This window comes from Panthera pardus, unplaced genomic scaffold, assembly GCF_024362965.1.
Source record: "Panthera pardus isolate Hobbes unplaced genomic scaffold, ASM2436296v1 HiC_scaffold_25, whole genome shotgun sequence".
Lineage (NCBI taxonomy): Eukaryota > Metazoa > Chordata > Mammalia > Carnivora > Felidae > Panthera > Panthera pardus.
The window spans coordinates 60,308,352-60,335,565 of record NW_026526821.1 but is presented as its reverse complement, the minus strand read 5'-3'; the positions used below and the strand labels follow the sequence as shown (position 1 = coordinate 60,335,565).

General features: G+C 36.1%; 1 protein-coding gene across 10 annotated transcripts in view; it reads right to left on the bottom strand.

Moving 5' to 3' along the window:
* The window catches only part of TSGA10 (testis specific 10), a 158,763-nt gene that overhangs the window by 130,114 nt on the left and 1,435 nt on the right, over positions 1–27,214 (bottom strand). For 8 of the 10 annotated variants that reach the window (XR_002081925.2, XM_019456665.2, XM_019456331.2 and 5 more), the window contains exons 2-6: positions 21,407–21,535; positions 11,149–11,364; positions 2,737–2,802; positions 1,566–1,733; positions 772–927 (exon numbers count right to left, since the gene is read on the bottom strand). Coding sequence is in view for 9 of the 10 variants with exons in the window: in XM_019456331.2 (XP_019311876.2) it covers positions 772–927; positions 1,566–1,733; positions 2,737–2,802; positions 11,149–11,364; positions 21,407–21,535 (735 nt within the window). In the remaining variant the exon portion in view is untranslated. Of the gene's footprint in view, positions 1–771; positions 928–1,565; positions 1,734–2,736; positions 2,803–7,149; positions 7,264–11,148; positions 11,365–21,406; positions 21,536–27,214 lie in introns of those variants that run through there. The other 2 variants (XM_019456783.2, XM_019456698.2) reach the window with 2 other exon arrangements.

Genomic DNA, 27,214 nt, shown 5'->3' with positions numbered 1-27,214 from the left:
TATGCTAAAGTAACAAAAAGTAAATATAAGACAATATATCTCCCCCGATAAATTGCAAACATAGAAAACAATGTTCGTATTTTATCATTTTTTTCTCTCTTAGAGTGGCAAGCAGTAATTCTTAATAAAATGTATTTTTATTTAAAAGTTATTTACTTAAATTTAAATTTAAAATTTGTTTTATTAAAATAAAATTTTATTTATTTATTTTAATATTTTATTGATTTTATTCTTAAAATAAAATTATGTTGGTGATTTATGGGGTTTAATATTTGTTGAGTAAATAAGCTATATGATTAATAAGGACTATATGTATATAACTTTAAGCTACAAATAGAGATAAACTACAAACTGATCTTACTCTCCTAAATTAAGCAAATTATATGTCAGCTCCTAAAGTGACTGACAGTACATCTAGTGATGTTAGCGTTTTCTAACCCTAAAATCAAAATCTTTTTACCTTGAACTCACCATCCCCTATCATTTAACACGTTTCTCATTTCCCATGCCCAAAATCAGACTATTTCTATGCATATATATGATCTTTTTTGGATATGGGAATAATGTGTGTGCGTGTGTGTGTATGTACACATACACTTATTGTATTGGAAATATATTACGTTTCATTAAGAATATCTTAAGAACGAAGGTAATTCCCAAATGTTAGTTGATCAATTTGGCAGATTTAAGCATTCTTATAGAACTTAAAGAATTACATATATTTAGAACTGAATATTTTTACTTAGGTATTTTCTTTATAAATAAGTTTACCTGTTCATAAAGAAGAAAGGTCTTGTCTCTCTCAGATGTAAGAACCTTGACATTACCCTGAATTTCTGCCAAATGACGCTCATATTTTTCCAGCATGCATTTAAGTTCTTCACGGTCTCTTGTTGTCTTCAAAAGCTCTACATCACAGTTTGTACCCTGCAATTATTATACAAGAAATTTGAAATTCTTCTTGACATGTGCTTTTAAGGAAATGGTGCCACTAAGAGCAGTACATGATCTCTACTCAAGCAAAAATGACTATATAATGAAAGGAAATGATGAAAAAAAAAAAGTTTAAAAAAAATCACTTCTCTTTTAAACAGCTTCATCCCAAATTGGTCCATATTTATCTGATTACTTCCCAACCCCTACTAACACTGGGGATAAAGAACCAATTTCGGGGCGCCTGGGTGGCGCAGTCGGTTAAGCGTCCGACTTCAGCCAGGTCACGATCTCGCGGTCCGTGAGTTCGAGCCCCGCGTCAGGCTCTGGGCTGATGGCTCGGAGCCTGGAGCCTGTTTCCGATTCTGTGTCTCCCTCTCTCTCTGCCCCTCCCCCGTTCATGCTCTGTCTCTCTCTGTCCCAAAAATAAATAAAAAAAAAAAAAAAAAAAAAAAAAGAACCAATTTCACTGGTCCACTGTGCTATCAAAGAGACTGCTGTCTCTCCCAATTTTTTGATACACCAATTCATACCAAATCAAAATAAATTATTTCCATATTAGGTAAATCAAAGAATAAAAATCAGTGTTCAAACAATGAACTCCAAAATACTTACAAATTACCAAAACCTACCCGAGAAGATGGAGACGGGCGTCTTGGACTTTTAGATCTACTTCTGATCATCTTTCTCAAATTTTGAGCTTCACTCTTGTAATAATCTCTGTCTGCTTCTAAAGTCTTGACAAAGGAATCAAGTCTAGAAGGAGATTTATTTTGTGCTTTTTCAGTCTCTAAAATTATCTTGCCAAGGAGGAAAAAATTAGGTCATTATTTCAAGCAAAACTATAGCATTATTTTCTAAATGCAAGTTGAATAAACAGGATCCTTAAAAATAATAAATTTGGTATTTTAAAGATAATTCATCAATATTCTTTAAAAAGCAGTTAGATACCTTCTTTTTCCAGCATTTCTGAATTTACTATATTTTTGTTTAACCGAAAGTACCCCTAAATTTAGTCAATAATTTTAAGAAAAATGGTAAAGAAATTTTGGAAAGGCCAGAAATATCCACAGATCTAATTACAAGTCCTAGAAATTGAATTAATTTGCTGAGAAAACTTGTATGCTAACATTAAAGCATCTGTTCACACCATCTATGTTCAATAATTTTTCAATAAATGAATAAATTAAATGAATGCTATATATGGTATACTTGTAGGCACTTTCAAGTACATTCCCACTCACTTTAATGTGTTTAGAAGCTTTTGTTTGTTTTTCATAATCTTTATTGTACTAATACTTTATTGGGAGAAAATTACAGATATACTTTCAGAGAGAGTGTTTTAAATATTTCAAATGATGACAAACTATCTAAACAGAGCAGTTTCACTTTGCATTGTTAGGTAAAGAAAACATATTACTCAGAATTAAGTTTTAACATTTGACTTAATATTTATTACTAACGGGAATAAGCTAATGTGTAAACAAATGCATCTTATATTTTGAGAATCAAATTACTCACAGTCATCATTTTAAATCATGTAAAGCTAAGGGCACTAATAGAACCAACCAAAAGTTCTCTCCACCTCTAGGAAAGAAAGGTGCAATGATGAAATGGAGCGAGAACACTGATACTTTTACAGATGGGAAATGCCCCTGTGCATCAAGCAGAGTACTAATTTTAGAAAACAGATATTTTTTATTGTTCACAAAATACATGAGAGCTAAAACACATGTACCATTTGTTTGTAGTCTTACTAATACAAATGATTCCTCAACACACATTTATGAAAAATGCACTTACAGATCTAAGCCTTTTTATTGTATCTTCCAATACTATTATATTATTTTGCTGGCAAATGAGTTCAATCTGAAAAGACAGAAAAAATTGTTATTTAAATTTAAAATATTTGAACAGATTTAGCTAAAAAGAGAACATCAAAAAGGGAAGCCACTTGTAATAACAGGTGTTGTACGAATGTGGAGCAAAAGAAACCCTCTTGCACTGTTGCTGGGAATGCAAACTGGTGTAGCCACTGTGGCAAACAGATGGAAGTTCCCAAAAAAATTAAAAATAGAACTACCTTACAATCCAATAATCGCACTACTGGGTATTTACCCAAAAAATACAAAAACACTAATTCGAAGGGATACATGTACCATTTCTTGCAGCATTACCTGCAATAGCCAAGTGATGAAAGCAACCAAATTGTCCGTCAATAGATGAATGGATAAAGAAGATGTAATGTACACACACACACACACACACACACACACACACACACTAGAATATTATTCAGCCATAAAAAATGAAGTCTTCCCATTTGCAACAACATGGATGGCGCTAGAGAGTATAATGCTAAGTGAAGTAAGTCAGAGAAAGATAATACCACATGATCTCGCTTGTATGTGGAATTTAAGAAACAAAACAAATGAACAAAGGGAAAAAAAAGAAAGAGAGACAAACCAAGAAACAGACTCTTAACCACAGAAAACAAACTGATGGTTAGCAGAGGGGAAGTGAGTGGGGATGGGTGAAAAAGAGGATGGGGATTAAAGAGTACACTAACCATGACCAAAAAAAATTTTCTGTAATTTTTTAAAAAGGAAGCCACTTAAAAATAAAAACATGTAATGAATATTTTACAAAATAAAAGATAATCTACCCCTTTCTGTTCACCTACCTTTAGATGGTAAAAGAACATAGCATGAAATATAGCAGTTCTTTTATATTACCAGTTTGGTATGAAATATTAATTGGTTATATTTTACCAAATTACTCTCTATAAACCACAACAAAATATTAATACTACTTATAATTCTGAAGATGAAAATAGGGAAGAGATAAAAGAATTAGTAGGATAAAAGTTTTCCGATTCACTAAAGTCATAAGTGATTGCTTTCTCTTCTGAACTCTTCTAATAGGTTAGTTCAATCAAACCTATAAAACACTTTTGGTATCAGTTTTAGGACATTGAACATACCCAGTCTTACAGTATAGTCATCTATAGTCATATATTGAGTATATGACTAGATTGTAGGTTTCTGGAGGACAGTGACTATGTTTTTATTCAAAGATCCATTTGCTATAATCTATATGCTATAAATTAGCTTATTAGTTTAACAAATTTATTTCTCAATTCATAAACCTCTCCCTCATTATTCTAAACTGTTTCCTGTTTTATTTTAAATTTGACTTTTCTGTAATTATTGCTCCTCATTTGTTCTTTAGGCCCAAGTTCTTTTCTAAGATTTCTCTGGCAATCATATTTTTGTAATTTATGAAATATTAAGGGTTGTTATGGTATGAAACAAAATTCATGTACAGTTTGGATAAGTTTATATAGTTTTGGATAGACAATTTTCAATGCTTTAATTTATACTATTATGTAGACACCAAAAAGAAATGGATCTATATTACATATAAAGGTGTCCATATTAAATTAACTATAAAAACTCATAGAGCCAAAAATTTTGTTTGCTGTAAAAAGAAAATTTATATACACATAACCTAGATACAGATGGAGCAAACCAGTAATATTTAAACTGAAGATTATGTCTAATCATAGCAAGGTGTGATTCCAGTAAATGTTATTTTCTTCATTATACTCTTCTATATGGACTGAAATTTCTATAAGCAGCATATATTACTTTTATAGACATAAAAAACATAATGCTGATTCCACTCTGAAAAATTAATTTAGGGGTACCCAGCTGACTCAGTTGATAGAACATGTGACTCTTGATCTTGGGGTTTTAAGTTTGAGCCCACATTGGGTGTAGAGATTACTTAAAAATAAAAACAAAATTATAACTGGCCCAAGAGAAAAGATGCTAACCCAGTGTTTTCATTTATTTGACAATTGATTAATGAGGACCTACTATGTGCCTGACAATGTGTTATATGCTGGGGACAGTAAGGAATAAAATAGACAAAAACCTCTGCCCTCATGGAACTTACATTCTAGTTGAAAAGAGAAAAATAAAATATGTAAAAATAAATATGTAAATAGATAGTTACTGTGTTATTCAAACAATACATGAGCATTCACATCTGTTCTAGGCACTTCAGACAAAAACGTTAAAAAAAATAGACAAAGATCCCTGTCTTTGGGCCAACCTTACATTCTAGCTGAGTAGACAATAAAACATAAACCTAACAAATAAATTATGCAGTAATGTAGGGGGAAAAAAGAGCAGAGTTAAGGATACTGGGAGTTTGGAATAGTTTGGAATTTTAATAGGGTTAGCAGATAAGTCCTCATTGAAAAGTGACCTGTGAGCAAAGAGAAAGGGGGTCAACCATATAAAAATCTAGAAGAACATTTCAGGCAGAAGATACGACTATAGCAAATGTCCTAAAGCAAAAGAATGTCTGCCAAATTCCAAGGAATAGTAAGGAGGCTAGTGTGGCTGGAGTAGAGTGTAGATAGGGGAAAGTAGCTGGACAATGCTGTGGAGAAAAATAAAGCATGGGAGGAAGAGGAGAACTAAGCATGCAGGGAAGGGACAAAGAACTTAATAGCCTTTACACTTCATCTTCCACATGGTCAATCGTGAAATATTTTTGATTGATTGAATCAAACATAAATGTAACAATAATGACAAGAGCTACCAAAGTTCCAGTCCAATAATAACCCTTAGGTTAATTAAAATATAAATTGTGTGAAGGAACTAGTAGTGGTAAAATTGCAATTCTGCTTATTTCAAAAAATTATGTTCAATTAGCTGGGAAACACTGTATTATTAAGATATAAATGATTAAAAAAAACCTCAAGATGAGAAGATAAAAGGAGACATGTAATTGGGGTGGTTTTAAAATATGTCTACAAATTTTGATATTCCTTCCTTCAAAACATGGAGCTTAATTTCTTCCCCCCCTAATTATACTTAGTAACTCATTTCTAATGAACAGGATGTGATGGTATGTAACCTTTGAGATTAGCTCATAATAGGCATTGCAGATTCCTCCTTTCTGTCTCTCTTGGATGACTGGCTCAGAGAGAAGTCAGCTGACATAAATACATCACACAACCTTAGGGAGAGGTGCACCTGTCAAGGAAGTGAGGTTTCCCCCCAAAAGCCAACAGTCATCTGAGTAAGTTTTCTTAAAAGCAAATCCTCTGAGGTGCCTGAGTGGCTCAGTCAGTGAAGTGTCCAACTCTTGATTACAGGTCAAGTCATGCATCTCATAGAGCCTGGAGTCAGGCTCTGCACTGACAGCACAGAGCCTGCTTGGGATTCTCTCTCTCCTCTCTTTCTCTGCTCCTCCCCCCACACATGCTCTCTCTCAAAAAATAAATAAACATTTTTAAAAAAAAAGCAAATCCTCCACTACCAGTCACGTCATGATTACAGCCTGGCCATCATCTTGATTACAATTTTCTGAGAAACCATGAAATAGAACTACCCACCTATGCTATAAATGGATCTATGATATACACATGTTTCTCATCTGAGGACATTAAGGTTGAGGGGTAATTTGTTACATGATAAATAATAAAAGAGTAAATACTCAAAACATTTTAATGTAATAAATGATGGAAGAAGTTATTCTGTTGACCTTTAAAAATATGACTAAAAGTAAACTCTTCCAAGTAAATAAATTTAATACTATACATCTCCATTCTAGATAAACAGATTTAACCTGACTCTACCTCGCTACCGCAAATAGTGCAGGAACCTAAACATTCTTTCTCAGCTCAAATTAGAAATTCTCTTGCTTCAATCCTCATTCCACAAATCAGACAAGGATTCTCTCCCCAGTAACTGAATACTGAGACTGCACATCCTCTGATTTAAGGATGATGGCAACATGCATTGGTGTTCACATCCCCAACACTGGTTGTGCATCTTTCTTATCCCCATTCTACCTGTAACATTCACTTATTCAGGTTGATGATTTCATTTCAACACATTTAAACAACCCAAAGGACCTATTTCTACTTTTCTCTCTCTGTATTTACTATCCAATGTCTTTCCTGCATCAGCAATGCTATCTCTACTCTAGCTTTCCAATTCTTAGATATACCAAATGTTCCACATCAATATATGAATATCTATTTCCTAGAAACACTCTTTTCTGAACCAGGCAGAATTTCCATCTGTAGGTTTAATATTTTCAGTTTTAGGTAAATCCTAGCTCTTATTTTAGATGTTTCCCACTCATTAAAATTTCCGGTTTGATAGCAGAGGATCACCCTGACAGAGTACTCACTCTCTAACACAGACACTAACAATCCTTTAAAATTGATGACTTCTAAACCGGGCACTCTCTTAAAGGGAATTTGGCCAACTAGGCCTCCCAGACTGGGAAGCGATGCAGTTAATTTTTAATGTGAAGAAGAAAACAAGGAAGAAAATAAAACATTAATCTAGTGTTCTTTAATTTGGTAATTTTTATTATTAAGACTGAACTTAATTTATCATAAACTGTGATTGAAGGATAACTATTCTTAAAGAAACAATACAAACAAGAGTTTATTGAGAAATGTTTAAAATATTCAAGCTATTTTTAAATGTCCCTCAAATACTTTAGTAGCAACCATTACAAGATTAATTCATAAGTTAAAACGTCATTCTTATCTACTCTCTCAAGTAGTTCTCCTAAGGACCTCTTCCAGGTAACTGTTAAAGAAGACTGTGTCCTTACGTTAAAGTAAGAAACTTCATATGTTTCAATATTCAATTACTCAGATTTTTCATTAATTCAAGCTTACTTATCCTTTACACCATTTTAATAAGCAAAATTACTGCATAAAAAAACAAATACTACCTTAGAGTTTATTCACTGGGCTCTTATATTTCAAATTACTATAATAGATAATACCTATAATAACACTTAGGTTCTCAGCCTGATCATTTAAGTGCTTTATCATATGCTACCAAGAGTAACATATAATGCTTTATTATGTGCTACCAAGAGTACATTAAAAGGATGCTTAAGAAATAACATGGAACAGGGGTACCTGGGTGGCTCAGTCAGTTAAGCATCCAACTCTTGATTTAGGCTCAGGTCATGATCTCCCAGTTCGTGAGATCAAGCCCCAAGTTGGGCTCCATGCTAGGAGTGGAGTCTGCTTAATAATCCCCCCCCTGCCTCAGGGCACCTGGGTGGCTCAGTCGGTTAAGTGTCCAACTTTGGCTCAGGTCATGTTCTCACAGTTTGTAGTTCGAGCCCCGCGTCGGGCTCTGTGCTGACAGCTCAGAGCCTGGAGCCTTCTTCTGATTCTGTGTCTCCCTCTCTCTCTGACCTCCCCTGCTTAGGCTCTGTCTCTCTCCCTCTCTCTCTCTCTCTCAAAAGTAAATGCACACTAAGAAAAAAATTTTGAATTAAAAAAAAAAAAAGAACATGGAACAACAATGAACTTTAGGAAACTACCTTGTTACAAACAATTAGTAATGTGGTGATTAATAAAACCAAGACAATGGAGCACATTCACACCTTTAAAAACTCAATAGGTTGCTTTTGGCTTTCAAATACACTATATCATGCTTATAAGCCATTAGGCAGCAATGATAAATGAAACTGTCTTCATTTTTAGAATTGTGTTTACATTCCTAGTTTCTAAATTTCATTGCAGGGTACTAAACTCAGTCAAGAAATAAAATGTTTGGGAACCCTCTTGCACTGTTGGTGGGAATGCAAACTAGTGCAGCCACTCTGGAAAACAGTGTGGAGGTTCCTCAAAAAATTAAAAATAGACCTACCCTATGACCCAGCAATAGCACTGCTAGGAATTTACCCAAGGGATACAGGAGTACTGATGCATAGGGGCACTTGTACCCCAATGTTTATAGCAGCATTTTCAACAATAGCCAAATTATGGAAAGAGCCTAAATGTCCATCAACTGATGAATGGATAAAGAAATTGTGGTTTATATACACAATGGAATACTACGTGGCAATAAGAATGAAATATGGCCTTTTGTAGCAACGCGGATGGAACTGGAGAGTGTTATGCTAAGTGAAATAAGTCAGGCAGAGAAAGACAGATACCATATGTTTTCACTCTTATGTGGCTCCTGAGAAACTTAACAGAAGTCCATGGGGGAGGGGAAGAAAAAAAAAAAAAAAGAAGTTAGAGAGGGAGGGAGGGAGCCAAAGCATAAGAGACTGTTAAAAACTGAGAACAAACTGAGGGTTGATGGGGGGTGGGAGGGAGGGGAGACTGGGTGATGGGTATTGAGGGCACCTTTTGGGATGAGCACTGGGTGTTGTATGGAAACCAATTTGACAATAAATTTCATATTTAAAAAAAAAGAAATAAAATGTTTATCAAAATATTATAAAGCTACACTAATTAAAATAATACAGTAGTGGCACAGAAAATAGCAAATGAATCCATGAAATAAAAGAGTCCAGAAACATATCCATGCACATGAAAATTTAATAGCTATTAAAATGCCATTTCAAATCAGTGACTAAAGAAAGGAGTATCCAACCCTACCTCATACCAGAATAAAAATTCCAGAAGGATTAAAACTTTATTTATTTATTTTTTTATTAAAGTTTATTTATTTAGAGAGAGACAGAGAAAGTGGGAGGGGTAGAAAGAGGGTGAGAGGGGAGAATCCCAAGCAGGCTCCACACTGTCAGCCCAGAGCCCAATATGGGACTTGAATTCACTAACTGTGAGATCATGACCTGAGCAGAGACCAAGACTCAGATGCTTAACCGACTGTGCCATTCAGGCACCCCAAAAAACTTTATTTTTTTAATATTTGTTTATTTTTGAGAGAGAGAGAGAGAGAGAGAGAGAGCACACGAGCGAGCATGCATGAGTAGGTGAGAGGCAGAGAGAGATGAAGACAGAGGATCTGAAGCAGGGTCTACACTGACAGCAGAGAGCCTGATGGTGGGGCTCAAACACAGAACGTGAAAGCTGAAGTCAGACGCTTAACTGAATGAGCCACCCAGGCGCCCTTGGAAGGATTAAAACTTTAAAAAATTATTTAAGAAGTATTAAAAGAAACCATAGAAAACATTCTTGTAGTTCTTGAGGTAAGATCTTCCTAAACAGGGATCAAAACTAGGTGGAGAAGAGAGGATTTTTAGGCTAGACATTACTCTGCATGATACTATAATGGTAGATACATGTCATCCTACATTTGTCCAAACTCTTAGAATGTACAACACCAAGTGTAAACCCGAATGTAAACTATGGACTCTAGGTGATAATGATGAGTCAATGTATGTTCATCAATTTTAACAAGTGTACCACTTTGATTGGTAGTGTTGATAATAGGGAAGGTGTTCATACATAGGGATAGGAGGTATATGGGAAATCTCTGTACCTTCTGCTTAATTATGTTATAAACCCAAAATCGCTCTAAAATACAGTCTATTCAAATTTTTTAAAAGGGGGAGAACTTCCAAAAAATAAAAGAATCAAAACTCAGAAGTCAGTAAAAATTGATGAATTTTATCACACAGACATTTAAAACTTTGACTTAAAAAATGCTTTAAAATGTGAAATAAATCGTGTGTGTGAAAACAGACAGGAAAAAAAAGGATGGAAATATATGCATCATCTATTTGCTGGGAGATCTCTCTACAGAAGAGAGAAGGATTAGGAAGGGAGAGCACTGTCCTATATACAGAACGTTCCTGGGGCACCTGGGTGGCTAAATCAGTTGAGCATCTGACTCATGATTTCAGCTCAGATCATGATCTCAGGGTTCATGAGATTAAGCCCTGCATAGGGCTCTGTGCTGACAGTGCAGAGCCTGCTTGGGATTCTCTCTCTCCCTCTCTCTCTGCTCCTCCCCCACTTGTTCGGTCTCTTTCAAAATAAAAATAAACACTAAAAAAAAAAAAAAAAAAAAAAAAAAGGAACATTCCTATTGCCTGAAGTTTTTACCATGACTACAATTACTTAGGAAATTTTTTGAGCAAGAATTTTTAAAAGAAATAAAGTGTGCAATACAATTTAATCCTTAGAATAGACATTTAAATGTAATGTCAAATCGAAAAAACTTTCAAATGATATAAATGAGAATGTCACTTTTTCCACACTGCATCTAATAATTATATGATGTTTAAAGAGGAATTAAAATCCTGATCAGTAGTTAGATGCTAACTAGAATTATTGCAGTGATTATTGCACAATATGTACAAATAGTGAATCATTTTGTCATATACCTATAACTAATATAATGCTATACATGTCAATTGTAACTCAATAAAAAATCCTATCAATGGTAAATGTAATACCTTTGCTTCTTCAAGTTCTTTGTCAGCGGTATCCACCACAAAATTTTTTTCTTTTTCTAGTTGCTCTGCTAGTTGGTCAATTTTAATCAATTCTTTACAAAGATGCTCATTGTGGCTGGTTAAATCGTCTATTTGACTGCTTACCACCTCCTTACTATCCAAGAGTTTCCTAACATATTCTTCCAAGCCATGATTTGTCTGTTTGAGATCTTCAACCTGTTGTAATGAGAAAGAAAATAATCGTATTAAAATATTTCCTTTGCTTCCAAGGAGAACAACTAGGTGAATGGAATCAGGAAGGGAGGTTTGCTTCCCTGGAAAGAGACTTAGCTATATATATTTTTTTCATTTTCTGAATTTTGTAGCATGTAAATATAATACCTATCTGAAAAAATATATTAAATGAAAATTTAAAGGTTTATAGCTACATCTTACAAGATAATTTATAGTTAATAAAAAACCTAATTACTATTGATTTCTTAACCAAACTATTAGAAGACTGGCCAAATATTTATATCTGTATAAAAGAAACCACACTCTTGAAATTATTTAATTTTAATAACTCATATCATCAATTATATTTCTAATTATTGTTACCAAAATACGTTAACTCTTCAAAAGAGGTTCTTTTGAACATATTAATAACTTACTTGACTAAGCTAAATACCAAATCGGTCAAGTATTTGCTAACTAACGTGGAGGACCACAGCTTTTCTTCCCAGCCCACTATTAAACCAACGGATGAAGAAAATGGCCTTTTCTATCACGAAGGTATCCAAATGCCTTTAAAGGAAGAAATATATATTAGACCCATTGAACATGATTATATATCAGGAACTATGTTAAATCCCATAGATACAAAAATAGGTTAGGTACCTGCCCTCTCGGAATTTGTTTACTTGAAAAAACACAAAAAGAATATGTTAAGTACTATAACAAATATCTATTAAGGATGGCACAAAGGTCCTTTTCCATTTCTCTCACTGTGTACTTAAACATTTACTGAGCACCTATTATATTCATGGCACCATGTTGGTACCTATAAAAAATGTAAAAAGACAGAAGGAAAAACAGACTCAGTCTTTGAGGAGCATCAAAAATTGCTAAATCCCTCATCCAGTGGTATCCTTAGTTCTAACTTCCAACCTTGCCCATTTCAAATAACTATAGATATCACTCTTTTCAAACCATCAGAAGCAACAAAGTTTTCTTTAAAAATACAAACTTGGGGCGCCTGGGTGGCTCAGTCAGTTAAGTGTCTGACCAGCTCAGGTCATGATCTCACAGTCTGTGAGTTCGAGCATCGCGTCAGGCTCTGTGCTGACAGCTCAGAGCCTGGAGCCTGCTTCAGATTCTGTGTTTCCCTCTCTCTCTGCCCCTCCCTTGCTCATGCTCTGTCTCTCTCTGTCTCAAAAATAAATAAAAACATTAAGAAATTTTTAAAAAAATAAAAATACAAATACAAACTTTATCTATAATTTGTCACTATATAAATACCCTAAAGGTCATGAATTGTATTTAGCTAAATATATTACCAAGACATTTATTATACCCAATAAATACATACCAAGAAGCACAATAAATTCAACTCTTCCTTTGGCATTTTGTAAGCCATGCTAACTTGAGAGATTTAGAGGTAAAGAATTTATATACTCCTGAAATCATTGTTGCACTATATGCTAACTAACTTGGATGTAAATTTAAAAATAAATAATTTTAAAAAATAGAAGTAAAGAATTTAAATTATCAAATCCAGGAAACAAGAAAAATTTTGAAAAATTAAAAAAAAAAGAAAAACCAAAAACAGAAACTGTATATGCACTTATTTCCTTAGTTGAGTCTTTTATCACAACTGGCCTGAATTTCAGCAATACCTCCTACTTTCTTCTCTTTTGGCGTTTTACCATATACAGCTAAAAATTCCTTGAAAGTGCAAATTGGAGTTAACTCCTGTAACCTTATGGTGCTTTATCACACTAAGAGTAAGATTTAAAAAATGTTGCGATGCCAACCCTACTGACCTCTCCAGTTTAACTTTCCACCAACCCTATGTATCTAAGTTCCAGGATGCTAGACTCATTTTAAAAACTTTACTAAGTTATTGAAGATGTTATATATTATGTCCTACAACCCTCTTTATAAGAATTCTCAAAGAAAACTTGGCTCATGTCTCAATTTCAGGAAAACATGCTTCTCTTGGATACCTGGTTTGTTCTTATCCTCGGGACAGTGAATTATTTAACTAAAATTTCCTTTTTGCCCTTGTCTCAAGGAATTTTTAAAACAATCTGCAACCCATCTCTAGTAACTAGCACAGAACCTGTGTACAATGATCTCCTGTTTGCTATTCCTGTCTCATGCTTTCACTAAGTTTATTTTCCCCTGTTATTACCTAAGCTATTTTCATTACTTGTATCATTTTTTAAACTATAGGATGTGGGGGGTGCCTGGGTGGCTCAGTTGGTTAAGCGTCTGACTCTTGATTTCAGCTCAGGTCATTATCACACAGTTTGTGGGTTCAGGCCCCTAGTCAGGCTTTGCACTATCAGTGAGGAGCCTGCTTGGGATTCTCTGTCTTCCCCTCCCCTCCCCTCTCTCTCTCAAAATAAAATTAAAAAAAAAAAAAAAAACCCATAGGATGTGGGATAAACAAACAGATAAACTTCAATTTATCTATTTATATATATTTTTGTCTTTGTTCATGGCTTCTACAGTGTCATATTTCTGAGCAATAAGAGCACACTAAAAATGTTTGCTAACCTTCCACTATCCCAGGTTAAATAATTCTCCTTCTGTGATCCATAAAGCCTCTTACACAGTTTAATCTTAGTATTTTATAATGTATATTATGTGTTTACCTCCCTATCCCACTAAATTCTAAGCAACTTTAAAGTGATAGTCTCTATTCTAGGGAAGCCTGGGTGGCTCAGTCAGTTAAAGTGTCTGATTTTGGCTCAAGTCACGATCTCGTGGTTTGTGGTTCGAGCCTCGAGTCAGGCTCTGTGCTGACAGCTCAGAGCCTGGAGCTTGCCTCAGCTTCTGTGTCTCCCTCTTTGCCCCTTCCCCCCTCCTTAAATAAACATTAAAAAACAATTTTAAGTGATTGTCTCCAACTTCTGTATCAACACACCTCTCATTTATCATTTATTATATATCTAGCATATAATGCTCAAATTATCTTTAAATAAAAACAAATACATTATAAATAAATAAACACTCATTCCTCTCACCTTTAACATCAAGCCCTACTTTCACTCAATTCTAAGACACAAGTACTTTAGAAGAGATAGTTTCAAGTAGGAGAAAGGATGTAGGCTTTGCAATTAGGCAGACAGGTTCAAATCCTGTTGTAGTTCTTTACCAGTTACTTAACCCTGGGCAATTTACCGTATTTTCTTGATCCTAAGAGATACATCTGACTTCAGAAAAAATAAATGGAAGCCTCTTAACTTTCATCTGCTAAACGGAGAGAATACCTACAATTTGTAGGGTGTAGTCAGGTACAAAAGTTCAAGTAAAATTTCTGGTTGATAACAGGTAATCAAAAAATAACTTAAAAAAAACTTTGGGGGGGCACCTGGGTGGCTCAGTCAGTTACGTGTCCGACTTTAGCTCAGGTCATGGTCTCACAGCTCATGGGCTTGAGCCCTGCATCTGGCTCTGGGCTAATAGCTCAGAGCCTGGAGCCTGCTTCAGATTGTGTGTGTGTGTGTGTGTGTGTCTCTCTCTCTCTCTCTGCCCCTCCCCCACTCATGCTGTCTCTCTCTCAAAAGTAAATAAACATTAAAAAAATTTTTTTAACTATTTATTTTGAAATAAGTAAAGATTCACAGGAAGTTGTAAAGAGTACAGAGAGGTCTCCTATACCCTTGACCCACTTTCCCCAATAGTTACGTCTTAAACAATTATAGCACAATATCACACTCAGAGATTTGACATTGATATGATATGTGCATATTGTTTTCTATTCCATTTTATCCCATGTATAGACTGCTGTAGTCAGCATCTCAATAAGATACAGAATTATTCCATCACCACAGATTGCCCTACTGACACCCCTTTACAGTCACATCCACTACCCTGCCCATCCTTAACTCTTAGCAACCACTAATCTCTATAATTCTCTTTTCAGGAATGTTATATAAATAAAATCATGTGATAAAGATCATAGTATGTGATCTCTCGTCATTAGCTTTTTCACACAACACAATGTCGTTGAGATCTATCCAAGTTATATGGACCAATAGTTCAATCTTTTTTGTTGCTGAGTAATATTTCATGGTATAGATTACCACAGTTTGCTTAGTCACTTACCTATTAAGGGAAATTGTAATTGTTTCCAGTCTTTCACAAACAATGCTGCTATGAACCGTCATATACAAGTTTTTGAGTGGACATAAGTTTTCATGTCTGTGGAATACCCAGAACTATCTGGTTTCTCCTCATCCTTGCCAGCATTGGGTATTGTCACTATTTTTAACTGTTCTTATAGGTGTGCATTGTTATTTTATCTTGGACTTAATTTGCATTTCCCTGATGTTTGGAAAGGTTGAACATTTTCATGTGCTCAACATATATCCTTCCGTGAAATACCTCTTCATGTCTTTTGCTCATTTTCTAATTGAATTGTTGCTTTTTACTGCTGAGTTTTAAGAATTCTTCATGTACCCTACATATGATTCTTCTGGCAGAAATATGGTTTGTAGGGGCACCTGGATGGTTCAGTCGGTTAAGCGTCCGACTTCGGCTCAGGTCATGATCTCGCGGTTTGTGGGTTTGAGCCCTGCACCAGGCTCTGTGCTGACAGCTCAGAGCCTGAAGCCTGCTTCAGATTCTGCGTCTCTCTCTCTCTCTCTCTGCCCCTCCCCTACTTGTGCTGTCTCTCGCTCTCTCAAAAATAAACATTAAAAAAATTTTTTTTAAAAAGAAGTATGGGTTATCGTTTTTTTTCATCCTGTTAACAGGGTCTTTCACAAAGTAAAGTATTTAAATTTTGGTGAAGTCTGAGTATCAATTTTTCTTTTATGAATCACGCTTTTGGTGTCACACTAAGAACTCTTCACCAAGCCCAAAGCCCTGAAGGTTTTCTGTTACCCTATAAAAGTTTCATAGTTTTGTGTTTTACATTTAAATCTATGATCCATTTTGAATTAATTTTTATATATGGTGTGAAGTTTAGGCTTAGGTTCATTTTCTTCCCTAAAAGATATCCAATTGTTCCATCTTTTCAATAAAAGATGATCTTTCTTCCATCAAACTGCACTTGCACTTCTGTCAAAAACCTTTTGGCTGTACTTGCATAAGGCTATTTCTGGATTCACTATTCTGTATCATTGATCTGTGTCTATCCCCCCCACCATACAGTCTTAATTACTGTAGATATATACAAAGTTTTGAAACCAAAAGAGAATGACTCTTTCCACTTTATTATTCTTTTTCAAAGCTGTTTTTGCTGGGGTTTTGATGGGAATTGCACTAAACCCGTATATCAATTTGGAGAAAACTGACATTTTTATTATGTTTAGGCTTCCAATCCATGAACATGATCAGTCTCTGGATCCAAAGCAGGCTCTGTGGTGACAGCAGCAAGCCCGATGCGGGGCTCGAACTCACGAACCGTGAGATCATGACCTAAGCCAAAGTCAGACGTTCAACCAACAGAGTCACCCAGGTGCCCCTCATGTGCTTTCTTGCCATTTGTAGGTCTTTGGAAAAATGTCTATTCAAAAATGACTATTCAGGTCCTTTGCTCACTTTTGAATTGTTTTTTTTTTTTATTGTTGTAGAGTTCTTTGTATATTCTCAATTATTAATCCGTATCAAATGCATGATTTAGATATAACTTCTCCTATGCATTTTTTAATAGACTTTATTTTTTTCTTTAGAGCAGTTTTAGGTTTACAGAAAAATTGATCAGGAAGTACAGAGTTCCCATATACCCCTTCTCCCCACTCCACACACAGTTTCCCACCTTATTTAAATCTTGTATTTGTACAGTACATTTGTTACAATTAATGACAACATTGACACATTTAATTAAAGTCAAAGTTTATATTAGGATTTACTCTTTGGGTTGTAGATTCTATGGGTTTTGACAAATGCATAATAACATGTACCTACCATTACTATATCATATAGAATAGTTTCACTACTTGAAAAATACATGTCCTCCATTTACCCCTCCGACTCTCCTTTCCACCAAATCCCCGGCAACCAGTGATCTTTCTAATGTCTCTATGTTTTGTCTTTTTCAGGTCATATAGTTGGAATCATAAAAGTATGTAACCTTTTCAGTTGGCTTTCTTCACCTAGCAATTTGCTTTCAAGGTTCCTTCATGGCTTTTTGTGGCTTGATAGCTCATTTCTTTTTATCAACGACTAATATTCCATTGTACAGATATACCACAATTTGCTTATCTATTCACCTTTTGAAGAATATCTTGGTTGATTCCAAAATTTCCACTTGGTTCTTCTTTATATCCTTTATTTCTTAGATGAGATTTTCTATTTTTTATTTATTTCAAACATGCTCAGAATTCCTGTTGGAGCATTTATATGACAACTGATTTAATATCTGTGTGAGATAATTGTAGTATCTAATTCATCTTTGTGTTGGCATCTCTTGGTTGTCTTTTCTCACTGAGGTTGAGATATTCCTGATTCTTGAGATAAAAGGTAATTTTTTTTAATATTTTTAAAATTTATTTATTTATTTTGAGAGAGAGAGAGAGCACAAGTGAGGTAGGGGCAAAGACAGAGGGGGAGAGAGACAGAGAATTCCAAGCAGTTTCTGCACTGTCAGCAAAGAGCCCCATGCAAGGCTTGAACTCACAAACTGTGAGGTCATGATGTGAACCTAAATCAAGAGTCAGATGCTTACCCAACTGAGCCACCCAGGCACTCCAAGAAGTGATTTTTTTCATTGAGATCTGCTCTTGTGTTATGGTAGGCTTCCTGTCACACTTCCTGGTATTTTAGTTCTAGCTAAAAAGGTGGGACACTACCTTCTTACTGCTAGGTTTAGGTGAAGTCCAATTTCTCTACTAGGCCTCTCTTGACACCTGGAGAGGGCACTCTCCTTGTTACTCTAGGCAGGGATGGGAGTTCAGGGTCCCCACCAGGCAGGCCCCTGCTGATACCACCACAGTGAGGAAGAACAGAGGCAACTTGTTACTGTTCCCATGTGTCCTCCACCACCACTGCGGGTGAGTGAACTGGTTAATGCTAAGAGGTGGCAAAAGTCCTGACTCTGCATTACGTCTCCTCTGACACCACCTTAGCAAAAAGGGGACACTTCTTACTCTGAGTGAGGGTGGATATCTAGGTGCCCCACATGGTCTTTGCTGACTTTATGGGGTTGGAGGATGCACTTACTGCCTGGTGGGCACTAAAGTCTTGGCTCCCCAGCCAGCATTCCTCTTTGATAGCACGCTGGTGCGATGGAGGGTTGGGGACTGGGGCATGAGGCATGACCAGGACTCCTTGTTACAGCATGGCAAAAGTGGAAGTCTAGGCTCTTAACTCAACCTTTGCTGGCAGGAGTGGGGCTATAGAGTGTTTTTCGTAGTATTTGAGTGGGCAGGTATTGCCTAAGAGTAGTCTGCATTAGAAACAAACCTATAAATACAAAGAACAAAATGGTGGGGGAGGGAATGGAAAAATGAGTGAAGGGGAGTGGGGGATATATAGGTTTCCAGTTATGGAATGAATAAGTCATGGGGATAGTCAATGGTATTGTAACAGCATCGTATGGTAATAGATGGCAACTACTCTTGGGGTGAGGATAGCATAATATATAGAGCTGTCAAATCACTACACTGTACACCTGAAACTAATTTAACACTGGATGTCAACTGTACTTCAATACAAAAATTAAAAAATAATTAAAAGAGAGAAAAAAAGCAACTTCACCAGGGAAAAACCCAGAAGATATCGCTTTAATCGAAAGATCCGAATAAAGATCATTAGTAATAGAACAAATTGAAATTGTGTGCTACTTGATGGGATGCAATGAAAAGAACCCACCATCATTTCTGTACTATTCCTGTCTGTATTCATGTTGTACCTTAAGCCAACATTTATTATGTCACAGTTTCCAGGGGTGAGGGATCTGGGAGTGGCTTAATTTGCTAATTCTGGTTTAAGGTCTCTCACAAGGTCAGAAGAGTCAGCCAGGGTGACAGTCACCATGGCAAGGTTTAACTGGGACTGGAGAATCCACTCCCAAGCTCACCCAACACAGTTTGCAGGCCTGTTTCTCACTGGTTACTGGCTAGATGATTCAGTACCTTGCCATGCTGGCCTGTTCACAGGGCTACTCACATCGTGGATGTTTGCTTCCTTCAGAGCAAATGATCCAAGAGATCACTCTATAACTTAATCACTTCTGCTCTATGCTCTTGGTCACAAAGATCAGTTATGGTACAATGTGTGAAAAGACCGCATAAGAATGGGAGTAACATGAGGTGGGGCCAATTTGAAGGCTACCACACAGCCAAAGGTTCATTAACATAATCATGACAAACCCAAATCAATGGCCATTCTACAAAATAATTCACCTGTGTTAATTTTTTTTTTTTTAACATATACGTATTTTTGAGAGACAGAGCACAAGTAGGGGAAGGGCAGAGAGAGAGAGAGAGAGACAGACAGACAGACAGACAGACAGACAGACAGACACAGAATCCAAAGCAGGCTCCAGGCTCCAAGCTGTCAGCACAGAGCCTGACACGGGACTCGAACTCACAAACCGCGAGATCATGACCTGAGCTGAAGTCAGACGCTCAACCGACTGAGCCACCCAGGCGTCCCTCACCTGTGTTCTTTAAAGTGTCATAGTCATGAACATCAAGGAAGAATGGGGAACTGTTCCAGAATGAAGGAGATAAATGGACATGATAATTAAATGCAATGTGCAATGCTGGACTAGATCTTTTTGTAACTGAGGACATTATGGAACAATTGGCAAAAACTAAGCCAGAGGCTTAGCTGGCAGCTATGTATTGAAATTCATTTCCTGATTTTACTAGATTGTACTGTGATCTTGTAGGAAAGTGTTCTTATTTATAGGAAATACCCACTCATATTTTAGAGAGATCAGGACAGCAGGTCTGCAACTTACTCTCAAATGGTTTGAGGGATGATAGTCTTTGTTCTGTACTTGTGACTTTTATATAAGTTTGATATTGCTTCCAAATTAAAAAAATACATAAATTATAAAAACCTAGGACAGAGGGGCACTGGTTGGCTCAGTAGGTCAAGCATCTGACTTCAGCTCAAGTCATGATCTCAAGGTCATGGAATCAAGCCCACATCAGGCTCTGCAGGACAGTGTGGAGCCTGCTTGGGATATTCTCTCTCTCTCTCGCTCTCTCCCTCTCTCTCTGTCCCTGCCTGGCTCACACTCTCTCTCTCCCTCAAAATAACTAAATAAATTTGGGGGAAAAAAAAAAAAAAAACCTAGGACAAAGGAAAAAAAAACCATATTGCGAGGCTGCTGCCTTCCTAGTTCTTTTGTCTGGAAGAATGGCTCTTCTGAGAACTGTTTTTGTCTGCATCCATTGCTATTTCTAGATGCCAGGTTTTCCAGCACTTTGAGATATATGGAGCAAAAGAAAAACCCAGGAATTCACCAATGTGTCACTTAATGTGTGCTGAGGTCCCTAGCCAGTCTTCCTCCTCCTTCCCACCTTTCAGGATGTCCTTATATTTGTTTTATAACAAAACGCTCAGCATTTTTAGCTGTACTTGGTGGGAGAAATAGGGCAAAGTAAGTCTACTCCATTTTCCTAAAAGAGGAAGTTTCTTTTAATAGCCTTCATTAGTAGCCATACGGCACATCACGCACCAGGTGAACAGACAATACAGAGAACTGGGTTCAAATCCTAGCTAACTTGGAAACTCAAACAAATCCTACTTAGCTCTGTCACTCATTACTCAAATATCTTAATTCTCTAATCTCTTGGAACCTCAGCTTCCATGTCTTTAAAATGGAAATAACATCATTATTTCACAAGGTTGGAAATGATTAAGTAACATTATGTACTTAAAAGTACTGGATACAACACTTGCCACATAGTTTGCACTCATTATATGTATCTGAATCTGCATGTATCAAAATGCTTAAGATAGAAATGGAATGATTTTAGACTCAGAAGATGTCAATGAGCACTGAATTAGTATTTATTCTCCATCTTCTTGTTTTAAAATAGGCCTCCATCCCAAATTAATTCAGGGAAATACAGAAATTAAATATAACCTGTAATTTCAGTGCAGAGATGAATTGGTCTTGATTTCTCACTTCTTGCTCTAGCTGGAGAGTATTCTGGTATTTTTCAGGTTCAGAAAATGGAGCCCCTAGACCAAAATCATGTTCTTTGGTGGTAACCTAGTGGGAAAAAATGAGAATGATGCAGAGATTTTTTTAGTTTAAAACAGTTTTGTGATTTCTTACAACAATTAATGATTTTTGGAAATTAACAATATTTTTAGATACATTTGCAATTGTTTTTAACCTTGTCCCACCAGCTAAGAGGATTTTCATCAAGCTTTACTTTCTTAAAATTTCATGTGATAAACTTTTTGTGTTTTCCAAATATAAAACTACAATATTACACATGCTTTTCAAAAAAGACATACCCCATCCTATCCATTTGGTAATCATTGTTCTAAGGAAATACAGGTCAGCAACAAATTATGTAGTCTACCTTTAGGCCTGTGTTGTCCAATATAATAGCTACTAGCTACATATTCGTTGCTGCTTTTGTATATTAATAAAAAGCTTTGCTACACATATCACAAAGAGCTAACTTCCCTAATACAGAAATGATTCTTATAAATAAAAACAGAAAATACTCTAAAAGTTGATGAAGAATATGGATATTTCACAGTAATGGCTCTTAAATAGGTTAAAAGATACTCAATCTCACCATTTAGAAGGATACAAATTAAAACAACACTGAGATACCATTTTTTAATCTCATATTGGCGAAGATCAAACAGTTGGATATATAATGTAACTTTTTTTTTAATGTTTGTTTATTTTTGAGAGAGAGAGAGACAGAGACAGGGCTGAGCCGGGGAAGGACAGAAAGAGAGGGAGACAGAGAATCTGAAGCAGACTCCAGGCTCTGAGCTGTCAGCATAGAGCCCAACGCAGGGCTCGAACCCACGAACCATGAGATCGTGCCCTGAGCCGAAATCGATGCCCAACTGACTGAGCCACCCAGGCGCCCCTATAATTTAACATTCTTATACATCACTGGTGGTGGGTTAAATTGACACAATATTTCTCGAGAACAATTATGTAAAATCTAGCAACACTATAAATGCACGTAGCTTTTGCACAGATAATTCTACTTCTAGGAATTTTTCCTACATATATATTTGCCCAAGTGCAAAATAACGTGTTAAAATATTTTTCACTTTAGTATACTGTACATACTACTCCACACTGTGTTTTTTTTTTGTTTGTTTGTTTTTAAGAGAGAGATAACATGTATGCGCCAGCAGAGGAGAGGAGCAGGGGGAAAGAGAGGGAGGGAGGGAGAAGGAGAGAGAGAATCCCAAGCAGACTCCACACTCAGCTTGGAGCCTGACAAGGGGCTTGATCCCATGAACCTGGGATCATGACCTGATCTGAATCAAGAGTTGGAAGCTCAACCTACTGAGCCACCCATGTACCATCACAATGTGATTTTTTTACATGAGAATGTATCTCAGAAACTGTGTAATTTAGGAAAGAAATTTTTTCTTTCCCTGAACCAAAGCTAACATTATGTTAAGGAAGAAAGAATTTGCCACAAGCATCCTAGATCTCTCCCGGCCACACAGATGCTATTGTCCAAAATCTAGTGTTTGGGAAAATGCAGGATCAGGATCCCCCAGTCCCTGACCTTGTGTTACACCCTGTGCAATCCAGCACTTAGCAGTCTGACAGGCTTATTTTCCTTTTTTCCTTTCCCTAAACTAGACATAAATCTACTTTTCTGTTCTTCATTCCAACAGTTACTGCCTCACCTGGAATTTCAGCATTAGATCTCACAGAGTATTTCTTTTCTTTCTTTTTTTTTTTTTTTTTGGAGGGGAGAGGGGGGCAGAGAGAGAGAGAGAGACAGACAGAGAGAGAGAGAATCTTAAGCAGGCTCCATGCCCACCATGGAGCCCGATATAGGGCTCAATCTCACAACTCCAAGACCATGACACTGCTGAAATCAAGAGTCGGATGCTTAACCAACTGAGCCACCAAGACATCCCTCACAGACTAATTCTAATTTATAAATCATTTAAGATTTTATAGATTAAGCCAAAATCCCAAGTACCATTGCTTACATAGTTTCTGTTGAAAAATGTATTCCTAGTTATAAACATTTGACTTAGAATAACAGATTCAGACTATTCACTATAATTAACAGTACTTTTCAAATCTTCTGAACATCTAAATCATTTAGGAATTTTCTTATCCATGGTAGGCTTGAAATACTGCATTTCTAAAAATGCTGCTCAGTAATTCCTTATTTGGTTAGTACAGAGACTACACTTTGAATAGCAAGGATCTCTTCAAATGAAGTGGAAACCTGCCACGCGTTCACAGTTCTTCATAATGTGGTTGCCTCCCACTTCTCCAAACTTATCTCCTAATTGATACCTCCAAGAATCCCTTTATGAAAAACAAACTATTCTACATTCTTTACACATAGGTTCATATTATCATTATAGAAACATACTATCTTTTCTCCATTTAACGAAAGACACTTCTGAGGCACAGCTTGAATTCCATATTTTCTAGTAGGTGTTCTCAGTATTCTCCATCAGATAGTGATTACTTCTTTTTTTTTTTTTTTTTTTAATGTTTACTTATTTTTAAGAGAGAGACAGAGCGTGAGTTGGGGAGGGGCAGAGAGAGAGAAAGGGAGACACAGAATCTGAAGCAGGCTGCAGGCTCCAAGCTGTCAGCACAGAACCCAAGGCAGGACTCGAACCCATGAACCATGAGATCATGACCTGAGGCAAAGTCAGACACTTAACCGACTAGCCACTCAGGCACCACAGTGATTACTTCTTTATTGAGACTTCTGTATGTATTGGTTATACAATAATCTGTGTAGCTATTTATTTTTCTGGATATGTCTTCCTCACACAATTACTAGAATCTTACAAACAAGCAGTGTCCTAGAGTTCTCTGTAGTCCTAACAACCTGCACAGAATTCTTTGCATAATAGGAAAGTGCCAATAAAAATTTGTATAGGTCGATAAGGAAGCAGTGTACAAAAGCAGATAAAATTGAACTTTCTTTCTTCTCTTTGGTAAACTAAATAGTCAGGTAGGGATTCTATAAAATTACCTATCAGGTTAGACTAGAAATTAAAAGTAGCAAGAGGCCAAAAGTCTACCTGACAATTGTGGGCAATCATATTAGAGTTGCTACGTTCTCTGCACTATCTTTGGAGGCAGTGAAAAGGGAGAGAAATCAGTGTATCTGAAATGCCCATGCCTGGCCTGCCAGTTTCCCCACCTCAGACCACTGAATATCCTCCACACTCCCATAATCTCTATCTAAATGGAACTTGTGTTGCTGTACAGATCTTGAAGAATACAAGTGAAAGTACTTTGGAAGCAGCAAACTGTTACGATAAACACTCAAGCTAAAATCACAACCATTCTCAATGAGGAAGCATCACAGCATAGTGGTTAGGAGCTTGTTCTTTAGCATCAGACTGCTTATGTTCATTATGCTAGTTGTGCTGTTTCTTAGCTGCCTATGAGCAAGTTAGATCTCTGGCCATGGCTTCCCCATCTCTGAAACAGGAATGATAATAATACTTGCGTGATAGAGGTGTGAAGACTAAATGAGTTCAATAAAGCATTTTAGAACACTGCCTGGCAAAAAGAAGTGCTATATATATTATCGGCCATCAAGTCCTACTAGTCTTTTCACTAAAACCTCTCTCAAATACATTTTTTTCTAACCCTACTGTCACCGTTTCTATTTATATTTTAAGATTTTAACAACCACATTTATTCACTTACAAAACAAATTTATAAATAGCTAGAATAAGAACGAACCAACATTAGATTCTGGGGATAGGAAGATGGAAAACAAAAACCTACAATTTTTAGATGGATCTAGGGAAGTCCAGAAAAAATAAATCAGAAATTATAGTCAGTATTAACACCATATCAGTGGAATGTAATGTATGCCAAGGGAATATAGAGAAAAAGAGTACAAAAAAGTACTTTTGACTTCAACTTCCCCCAAAAAGACTTAGAATATATTTTCCATGTTCCCCCAAAACTATGAGCAAAAGTTAGAAGACCACAGTTGTTGAAGGGTTGTTACAAAAGAGAAGAATTTGTTTCTTAATTCTCCTTGCATCAAGGACTCCCTTCAGAATTGAACAAAAGCCCTGAGTCCTCTCCTCAGGAAAATAAAAACGCATACAAAATTTTACAAGCAACTTCAGGGGGTTCAAGAACTCCCTAAAGCTTTTACACTCTAGCTTAAGAAGTCCTACGGCATAAACACAGTGAAGATACCTAAAACATGGTTAATGTTAACTAATGAAGGAAGACCACTGACCCAATAAAAGTAAACCCAAAGAGGGCACCTGGGTGGCTCAGTCAGTTGACCATCTGAGTTCAGCTCAGGTCACGATCTCATGGTATGTGGGTTCAGGCCACGTGTTGGGCTCTGTGCTGACAGCTCAGAGCCTGGAGCCTGCTTCAGATTCTGTGTCTCCCTCTCTCTCTCTGCCTCTCCCCCTCTCAAGCTCTCTCTTTCAAAGAATAAACATTAAAAAAAAAAAAAAAAAGTAAACCCAAAGAAATGGTCTGTGCACTGTCATTTGAGACAAGAAAGAGAAAAGCAAGGTCAGGTGAAGATTTAGGTAAGAACAGATAGAAATGTGCAAAAGGTCCTGCCTGGAAGAATTTTCATTTTTCATGAAATAGGAGGTAAGATCATGTGCCAAAAAATATCATCAGTCTTGAGCAAAAGATCATGCATATACTACAAGCTCAACAAATCTATGCAATATTTCGGTAGAAAAATTAAAAATACTGGAGTACTTTATATGGGATTCTGAAATCTGTTTCCACAAAAGTTCAACTTGTTTTCTTTTTATAAAGTTGTCTCCAAAAGTTTACATTAACATTTTGAAGTAGGAAGGAATAGCCTCACTAACAGAAGGATGAAGAAAACCACAGTTTTATGAATACTTTTGAGATAGATTTTGATTATAAAAATGAATGAATAAATGTTTTGGGAATTCACTTCAAACAAAACAGTAAAGCCACAATGTTTAACCTTTCTTAGGAAAAAGAAATAATCTCTCTAGTCATTGCATCCAAACCCAAGCTGACTTTTCTTCTATCCAGACTATACTGTAAAGAAATAACTTGTCTTTTTAAAGGAGCATAAAACAATGGCCTTAGAAGTATCATTTCGCAAGACCTCTAAGAAACATAAGAAGTTAAAGAGTTGTTTTTAAGAGGCTTTTCTGAACTAAAAAATATTAATAACAGACTGATGTTAATCACATTCATTAAGACAAAACTACCTTACTAATCAGCTCACTTTAAAAGATTATCTTGAGGGACATGTATAGGAAAAGTCCACAGCAGTGTTGCTCATAGTTACCAAAAACTGTAAAAACCCTAATACTAGAGTAAATAAATTGTGGTATAGTCTTAAAATGGAGCACTGAACAACAAACTATACGTAACATGGATAAATCTAAAAAACATAACATTGACTAAAGAAGCAAACTACAAAGGAATACTTACTACAATTCCATTTATATAAAATTCAAACACAAGCCAAACTAGAATGTCTGTTCATACACAAAGATGGAGAAACTATAACGAAACGCAAGAAAGAGATTATCATATAAGTCAGGATAGTGGCTACATCTGGGGAGAAAAGGGGATATGTGATGGAAAAGAGAATGGATAATACTTCTCTAATTGCCTCTGTATATGGAATACTCTAAAAGCAAATTACCCAAAACTGATCTAAGCAACTGAAAAGAGTACAGCAAAGGAGCCAACAGAATCTCTACATCTGAT